The 8,979-nt window shown below is 45.2% G+C and overlaps 1 protein-coding gene and 1 pseudogene across 2 annotated transcripts; one reads left to right on the top strand and one right to left on the bottom strand.

Annotated features, from left to right (window-relative positions):
* Positions 1-1,023: 1,023 nt before the first annotated feature.
* On the bottom strand, positions 1,024-7,128 carry LOC147980540 (transcription factor GAMYB). Of its 2 annotated transcripts, none has more exons than XM_087547725.1 (4): positions 6,991-7,128; positions 3,610-3,995; positions 1,776-2,784; positions 1,024-1,691 (listed from the first exon to the last, which is right to left on the bottom strand). In XM_087547725.1, the coding sequence occupies exons 1-4, from the start codon at positions 7,076-7,078 to the stop codon at positions 1,414-1,416; spliced, it is 1,761 nt and encodes a 586-aa protein (XP_087403851.1). In that variant the 5' UTR covers positions 7,079-7,128; the 3' UTR covers positions 1,024-1,413. The 2 variants fall into 2 exon arrangements, with proteins under 2 accessions (XP_087403851.1, XP_087403852.1); XM_087547726.1 differs by lacking the exon at positions 6,991-7,128 and adding an exon at positions 4,626-4,908.
* Positions 7,129-8,610: 1,482 nt separating this feature from the next.
* Positions 8,611-8,776, top strand: LOC147980539 (U2 spliceosomal RNA; annotated as a pseudogene).
* The last annotated feature ends 203 nt before the right edge of the window (positions 8,777-8,979 follow it).

Here is an 8,979-nt window from a genome sequence, read left to right as displayed (position 1 = left end):
TGTTAGACCCTACCGCCATGGTCTCTGGCGATAGCAAAAGGGTCGGATCTCGAATTTTTTTCAAACTAGGGTTAAATCTCGAATAGGTTTCAAAAACAAAGGTCAAAACGCGAAAATTAGTCTGCTGGTGCTGCTTGTGTTGACTTTTTGTTTTTGCGGGGGACCATTGATCCAATGGACGTTATGCACTGAATCGTGTGGCTGTGGTGCGACCGGCCGAATCTGGCGCCGGTATCTGACGCGTAACATCGGCCTTGAAGAAATCGTTTTTCTTTTTTTAAACGGCCTGGAAGAAATCAGTTGCATGGTAGTACGACTATATTTTTCAGGGAAGACTTTATACCTGCGGGTGACAATCCAGGCACATCCGCACATGCGTGTGTTGGTTAATCGTGGCACCGTATGCGCAGCAAGGGGAGACCCCCGAACCGTGCGTCGCGGACACGGGCAGGGGCAGAGAGAGCCACACGCGAGTCATGCCGTGCACATCGCGCGCGTGGTGCGCGGCGTCTCCGTTCGATCATGGCCGGCGCATCCACGGCACGTCGCCGGCACATAAATAGTGTGCGCCCTCCCTGCTCCCTCTGCTTCTGCGGCAAATGGCTCGACAAAGAACATCACCAAGTTTTAGCTACCATGCTCTAGCAGCCGGCCAACACGACAGCGCATGTTTCAGACGTTGGTTTGTAGGCCAGACACAGTTGAATCGGCCGCCATGTATAGAAAATTTCACGGAGCAAGCTACTGAATAATACTACTCTCTCCATCCTAAATTAGTTGAATTAGTTTCTTCTTGATACGGATGTATCTAACACTAAAATGTGTCTTTAGACAAATCTGAATCAACTAATTGGGACGAAGAAAATATTGCGTACTCCCTCCGTAAAGAAATATAAGAGCATTCAAATCACTGAAATAGAAGTACTAAACTGAAACAACAGCTTGAATACTTGATGCATATTATAAGTCAAGTTTATAGACCAAGCTGAAAAGAAGAAGTACGAACCCAGCACACAAACAAAATGCTGCTGCGACAAAAAAAGATGCTGCTATAGATTGACAATTTGAGGGGAAATGTTCAGCAAGAGAGAGTACGCCAGAAGAAAAGCAGTAACTGATCTTACATTGTTCAAATAAATTGCACGGAGATGACAAAAAAAAGGGTTCTCTAGTTCGAAACAAACAAACAAAAAATAGATAACCGGCTTATCTCCACCAACTTTATTGGGGAAAAGGGGGCTTAGTTGCATGGAGAGCACATCTGGTAGCAGCCGCATATGCCATCAAGGACCTGTCGACGGCGAGCACGCAGGAATACAATCGATGAGGCTTTCTCTGAATTCTTCCTCAAAACAATCAGGGTGAGGGATACCAAGAATCTCCATCGATACCGCTCAAGGTTCGGCAAGGAATTCATTTGAATTCCTCCGACATTTGGCAAGCATGTGGCATGTTGCTCCACGGGGAAGTATCAAACACGATACCATCGCCGAAAACAGGCTTGCAGTCCGTGTTCATGTCGTTGCCCAGGAGCATGGCTATGGCGTTGTTGAAGACGGACGAGTCAGTTGTGTTCCCGGAGAAGAGTGCGTCTGGCCTGAAGTTTTCAGGGTGAGACGAAGTGTCCCCAGCCCCAGGCTCATATGCAGGCTCCATTGCCTGTTCACCAGATCCCAGCGAAGGGCTTTGTGCTGCAAATACAAGATATATTCATATAAGTAACTCGAGCAATTTTCACTCTTAACAAAGGATGAGGAATTTAAAAATATACCCACCAGGAGAAATTTTGGAGAGCTGAAAAACATCAGGCGACGCAGCGCTAACAGGAGCCGTGGATCCAGTGAGTGAATTGCCACTGAAAGGAGCATATTCATTCAGAGGTTCTTCCCAATAGTCCTGACAGATATCAAACTCTGGGCTAACCACCGTAGTATCACACGGCGTACTGACAGAGGAACTTGAACTTCTCACGGAAAGCTGCTGATTCTTCCCAGATTTTAGTCCCTGAGCTTCATGAAGCAGCTCTTCCAAGAGACCGCTGTTCCTTGGCGACACACACTCCGACTTCACTGACGGAGTTGCTGTCGGAGACTGCAGGTAGGGATCAACCAACTCCGTAGGCTGCATCGCAGGAGCCACGGTATACTTGAGCCAGCTATTCGGATCAGATTCGGTATCTTGGAGTGAAGGGAGCTCCATCTTCAAAGGACCATTGATGGTCCTAGAAGTAGAGAAGGTGCCATTTAAAAAGGCATGGCTGCCAGTAAGTGCACCCCCAAATGGTGCAATAATCTTGCTGCTAGAGTTGGCTTCGTGGAGATAGTCAAAACCCAGAGCCTTCTTGAGATTCTCAGAGTCATTTGAGAACTGATCGACCGAGGAGAGCGCACCATTGATGGTGTCGCTCAATCCAGGGAGTAAAGGGTCAGGCTGTTTTAGCATCCCTGCTTGGTTTACTTGATCCATGAAGCCGCAGTTTTTGGATGCAAAGCTCTGACCAAGCAAACTGCTTATTGAAACAGCTGAAAGCTGTGGTGCATAAGATAAAGCCTCTGAATTAGCAATGAAATTGTCACAGGTAAAATCTGGCAGATAAAGACCATTTCCATTCAGAAGGTCACTGGAAAGATTCTCGCCGCAGTTGAAATCGCTGGAGCCCTGCTGATCTTCATTTGAAGATTGGTTGCATACGCTAGCAGGATATATTGGCAAGCCAGCTCGCTGACATCTCTTTATTCGAGTGTTCCAGTAATTCTTTATTTCATTGTCAGTACGCCCTGGCAACTGAGAAGAGGTACTCAAAGTCAGTAATAATAACAAGTTAACAAGTGGGGAAAAAATACAAGAATCATGTACACAGGATAAAGTAATATACTGTACATGATAACCTATTTTTCAATGGGGTCGGTGTGAAAAACATGGATCAATTGTAGGGCTTATGTCCAAATTGTAGCAAGTACATGCTAAAAGATAGAAAAACTGACTGAATACTGCGAGTCATAATATTCCATACAAGATTAGTAGCTCTAGATTGTCAACAAAAACAACACTACTTGGTCACACTGAAAGAGCCCCTAACTAATAATAGTCAATTTGTCAACATAGATGCCAGACTAGCAGGCAAGCCCCTTGAACGCAGTCAAGGTCCAAAATGGACTACCTATTTAAGGCTACATATGCAGCCGTCAATTTCCAACCTTTTTATGTGTTAGGCCAATTTGCTTTCAGTAACAACAATAGTAGAGCTGAACACAGTATGTACCAACTTAAAGCCCAAGTTTGATTATTTCCTAAATTGCACTAGATAATCATTTAAGTTAGTCTTTCATCGAGAGCAACAACAGTAAGTAACAGGAAAGGCCACAAATATTAACACAGTTCCAATACATAAATTAAACAGAACAATTCACTACATAAAAACTATAGGGTATTCAGAACAATCATCAATCGATAAAAATCGGTAGCTTTCAACCCCATGTGACCATGACGTAAGAAGAAATCATGCAAGGCTCAAGAACAGCACACAAAGAGCATGACTTGCTACTGGTAAACATCTACTACTAGTAGTACATGAAGTAAAGCAGTGAATCAGCGTGGCATCGCACTTACATGAGCGGCCATCCGAGCCCACTTGTTGCCCATCTTGGAGTGGAGCTGGATGATGAGCCTCTCCTCCTCGGGGGTGAAGGCCCCCTTCTTGAGGTTGGGCCTGAGGTGGTTCGCCCACCGGAGGCGGCAGCTCTTGCCGCACCGGAACAGCCCGGTGTTCTTCTGCACCGCGTTCCAGTTCCCCTCGCCGTGCTTCTTCACGTAGTCCACCAGGATGGCGTCCTCCGCCGACGTCCAGGGGCCCTTCTTCAGAGGCGGCCCGCCGCCCCTGTGGGGCGACCCTCCGCTGCTGCCGTCGTCGCCCACCGGCGAGTCCATCTGGTCCTCCTGATGCATCATCTCGCAGTCGCTCTCGCTCTTCACCCGGTACATCTCTCCGTCGTGCCCTGAATTACGCCAAGAACAAACAAAAAGAAAGAAAATTGTTAGATTACGAATTGAGCACTACTACTAGCACAGTACTTTTTTTGAGAAAATTTATCGAGTTCTACTGCTTGAATCACACGGGACTGTTCGAATTATGCAATCAGACAACACGAGAAGCCGATCAAGAGAGCAAACTTTTTTAGAGAATCATGAAAGCAAGCATGTATTTATTGTGCCGCAACTGAAAAACCTGGAGACACCACCAGATTGGAATCACTTCCTTCCCAAATTCAGCAGAGCAGAGGCATTCAATACTGCTTAGTTAAGAATTAAATTGAACAAGTAGTAGTAACATGTTTGAGCTCAAGAACTCGGGGCAGGCAGCGGTAGCACGGCAATTTTAGCCAAGGATTTAGGTGAAAAAGAGGAAAGGGCCGGGCTTGTCCTCGCAATTGACAGATCAAACCACTAGACAAGCAGACAAAAAGGCGTAAACACCACTCCTCGTGCCCCCAGAATGGAAAATTCCCACGGGGCCGAACCCGGCCGAAGAAAGAAAAAGGCAAAACACACAATTCCACCACTGGAGCGCCCCGGATCACCGTCCCCGCGCCCAAAAGGACCCGGAATTCTGCAGGAAGAGGAGCTACCTGGCCGAATCTCGCCGCCGGCGGGTCGATCAGCTCGGGGCCGGGGGCTGAACAGCGACGGAGCTGAGCTGCAGCTCCTCCTCCCGGCTCGGCGGCGGGTCTCGGTGGAGCGGCGGGGGAGTGGAGACAGGGGAGGATCTCTCTCTGTCTCTCTCTCGCGCGCGCCTCAGCGAGATGCCGGCACCACTTGGGCACCCAGTATGCGGAGAATTTTCAGGGAGGGAGGGAGAGTTTTGAGGGAGGAGAGAGAGGGGAGGGCGAGGGAGTGGGGAGAGATTTGTGGGGGGATTATAAAGCTGAAAGGTACAGGGAGCAACGCTATTGGGCACGCCCGCATGGGCGCCTATTTTCTCTCTCTAGAGCTAGAGGGAGCCCCCTATATTTTCGGCTCTTTTCGCTTCAATTGCATCACTGTAATCTTTTATCTCTTCACCTTCATTTATTATGTAAGGAAGTATATCTGATATTAATACTGAGTATCTAAAAACCAGGTGAGATAAACCATTGAATGAAGTAGTAGAAAAATCTTGGGCACTAATAGTACACAAATATACTCCCTCCGTTCCTAAATACTTGTCTTTCTAGGCATTTCAACAAGTGACTACATACGGAGCAAAATGAGTGAATCTACACTCTAAAATATGTCTACATACATCCGTATGTAGTAGTCATTTGAAATGTCTAGAAAGACAAGTATTTAGGAACGGAGGGAGTACTATACTTCTCCCTCGGATCCATATTAACTGTCGCATAATTAATATGGGTCGGACGGAGTAGTATAATTTATTTATTTTAATTCTTCTACAAGACTTAGTTGTGCATAGAGCATAAAAGGTGGAAATTGTGATAAAAAAAAGTGGTGACTCATACATAGCATAATTTTTGGAATTAGCATACTCAAGCATAGCGAATATATCTCACAAAAGAGGGACAAAGTTTGGCTCCCGGATAAACAGTAAAACAGTAGAAAAATATCTTAAAAATCTTAATTTGTGCGTCCTTTTTTACATGTAAAGTTAGAGGAATAAATGACTTGTGTTGTGATGTGAGAAACAAAACAAAATTTGGTGCTCCAAAAAGCAAATTTTCAAGTGATAAGTTTGTTTTTAGCACATGTCGCATGTTTTCTCCATGAAAATTACATACATCCAAAAGGACGCGAACAAATGCATGTTGATTTTCCTCCGTGAACATTAGCAAAATTATTCAGGATCATGTGCTCCTGGTGGGCGTTTTGAATATCCGCTCACAAAATTCCTAGTATAATCTGTCAAAAAAAGACTTTTCAAACAATCATCATTCACTAACACACATGTTTCTTAGTCCTTTTTTTTGCGAAAAATATGTTTCTTAGTCAAATTATTATCCAGGAGGAGACGACTACCACTTGCACGCGATGTCAGTAGTTGCCTTACCTACGCAGTCTTTGTTTTCTATTCTACGATAACAAGACCATTTGTTACAGGGTGCTATGCGGTTCGTCCGTTTGGATAAAAGAGTTACTACTCTAAGAGACGCGGCCGGTGTTAAAAGACTAGGTACATGATGTAACTAGACACAAAAACTACGCCCAACTTGGGTTAAAACTTATAAAAGCTAAAGATGCATTTCCATCTTGGGCATCTCCGTGCATCTCTCGCTTACTGTTTCTGTCTCGGATCCGATTCCGCCACCGCTTTCGTCTTATTTGCCATCTTTAGTTCTTCACCCTCCCCCCGTCCATCTCTCTTCCTCTCATCAGTAATCTAATCCTCCACCTTCCCTCTCCCTCCCTCTCTAAACCTCTAGGTATATTCCGGCAGCTTGTCCCTATTCTCCCGCGCGATCATGGTACAGAGCGCAGGAAATATTTAAAGTGGACAAGTCGCCATCGCGGATTTATTGTTAATTATTAAACCAGCGTACTGCCGTGATCCGAGTATGATTGATTAACTAGTATGCTTTGTGAACAAGAATATGCAGTTCTCAGTGGACGACAAGTCAAGAATCAAGCTGTGCATGCATGCGGTGCAATTAACTAGCTAATCTTTCACCCAGCTCCGACTCGGTCACCACTGCCTCGTCTCCCCCCCCCCCCCCCCCCCCCTCGGTTCTGTATAGAAAAGCTTAATAAAAAAAAAGGGAGAAGACGACACTGGCGCCCACCGTATATTTGCCCACCAGCTAGCTAGGCATAATTTCGGGCACGACACTAGGAGAGGAGCTGATCAATAGGGCTGCAATTCTATTCATATGAAATAAAACTCTTTTACTTGAAGAAAAGGGGGTGGAGCTGATCGATATGAGTGTAACCCTATTCATTCATATGGAATAAAACTCTTTTACCCTAGGGGAAAAAGAGGAGCTGATCGAATGGGCATTTAACCTGGATTGATTGCAGGGTTTGCGCGTTGAGTGGGATGAGATGTTCCCGTCGAATACGAGGCGTCTATGATGTCTTCGTAAAAGCTCATGATGGTATGCTGGTTTTGTCTCTCGGATGTGCTCACAGCGGTAGGATGTGTATGCGCTGCGGTCTATGCGCGTATATATAGTGCTTGCGTATGTATTGTGTACAAAGAAAAAAAGTTTAGGCCACGTGGACTTGCATGCATCCATCTGCTTTCGAGTTGCTTCTCGATCGGAGGAACGAACACACCGTGCGTGCCCCCGGTTCCGTCCCGTGGGTCGTCTAACACGCGGCGATGCGTTTGGTGGGGTTTGCTAATTCAGACGGCCCGCGCACGCATGCGTACCTGCTAGTACGCGTGGCGGTCGATCGGGCCGGTCAGGTGCTCGGACGGGAAATACCACATGCATGCGGAGCGCCCGGTGGATCGGCTTAACCTTATGACAAATTACATGTACTGGTGGTACACGCTAAAGCCGTATGGATCGTGAAAGTTCACGCGTGCGTGTCACTGCACGCACGGACGCACCCCATGCTTAGTTTATCTGACAATTTTGCATGTACTGATGGTACACGCTAAAGCCGTATGGATCGTGCAAGTTCATGCGTGTCCCTACGCCGCACGGAAACATCCGGTGGAGTGTCGAAAACGTTCTTATATTAGGTGACAGATGAGGTATATATCTTGAAAGGCAAACTGTGTGCGTATTCATCTTCATCTCCTGCAGAAGAAGCGGACATGGGCGGGCGTGCCTGATAAGGTCGCCTGGGTCGTCGGTACGTGCCCCATGTGTGTAGGAAGGACACCGGATGTTTCCGCGGCCCTTCCTTCGAATACGCACTGAGGAGACGGACGTATATGCATTTGAACGAACGTATGAGGGGCATAACGTTGACAACTTGACCGTGACCTGGAAAATGGCGAGGACGAATTGGGTCTGTCTAAGCAGACCGTCACCGTCGATCCACGTATAGCTGCCTGGCGATTGCCGTATCCTCCCTTCCCACCGGAAGCCTAGAATAAGAGTCCACGTTCAATTGAGATCTTCAAAACTAAAATTAGGTCACCCAAAATTTATTGGGTTAATAATTTTTTTAAAATTCTCATTTAATTCTTTTACAGTTTGTCTAATTCACATCTAGATGTTTTTTAAGGATGTCACATCTAACCTTCCACAAATATATAATGCAGCAACAAGAAACAAAAAAACTAGAACAAAAAAATAGATCACAAACAGAGTGAAAATCAACTATATCACATCTAGATGAGTCCTAAACAGACCCATTCTTTTATACCGTATATTGTGCTTCTATTTTTAAGGCCTCATAATTAATTGGGGACTTTTTTTATTATAATTAATTAATTAATTAATTGAGGTCTTTAATTTAGAATTAGGTTATCTGATTTTGACAGGGTCAAGAACTTCTCAAGGAGCTCTCTTGTTCAACTCTTTTAATTCCCTATGCCTCCTAATGTTGAAGCTATTTTGTTCAGTTGAGGTATTCAATTTTGAATTTGGTTTACGATTTTGACCAGGTAACTGATTTTTTAATCAATCAACGACAGCCGGCCCATAAAATATATATCAATCCCGTGCACCCTTTCATCACCTAGAAAAAACAAATGGATATATGTGGGCTACATGCCCACAATAATATTAAATTTATTTTTTATGCGGAAGAGGCCATCACAGTAGCTTGCTATTGGGCCTCTCGCGTGTCGACTAGGCGTTGCACTATCGCCTAGGCTGGCACACCCCCAAAAAAATGATAACACATGCAGCCACGGACACAAATCTCTTTCCATATAAATATATATTGATTGGCGGATAACACAGAACCACACTAAGAAAGGCCCATCAAATCACCACAAAATATAAATAAAAGTAAACACACTCTATTATCTCCTCCACCAGCGAAATTAAATATTCCATTAGTGTCAAAATATAAGGGATATTAGTTTTT

The sequence above is a fragment of the Triticum urartu genome, chromosome 3A, assembly GCF_056163025.1.
Source record: "Triticum urartu cultivar PI428250 chromosome 3A, HENAU_Tu73, whole genome shotgun sequence".
Classification (NCBI taxonomy): domain Eukaryota; kingdom Viridiplantae; phylum Streptophyta; class Magnoliopsida; order Poales; family Poaceae; genus Triticum; species Triticum urartu.
This window is presented reverse-complemented; position numbering and strand designations above follow the sequence as displayed.

Coding starts and splice junctions, on each gene's coding strand:
- LOC147980540 (XM_087547725.1), bottom strand. CDS start 7,078: ATGAGCTTTTACGAAGACATCATAGACGCCTCGTATTCGACGGGAACA. Junction 2,785..3,609: donor GGGCTCGGATGGCCGCTCAT/GTAAGTGCGATG, acceptor ACCTCTTCTCAG/TTGCCAGGGCGTACTGACAA. Junction 1,692..1,775: donor GCTCTCCAAAATTTCTCCTG/GTGGGTATATTT, acceptor TTGTATTTGCAG/CACAAAGCCCTTCGCTGGGA.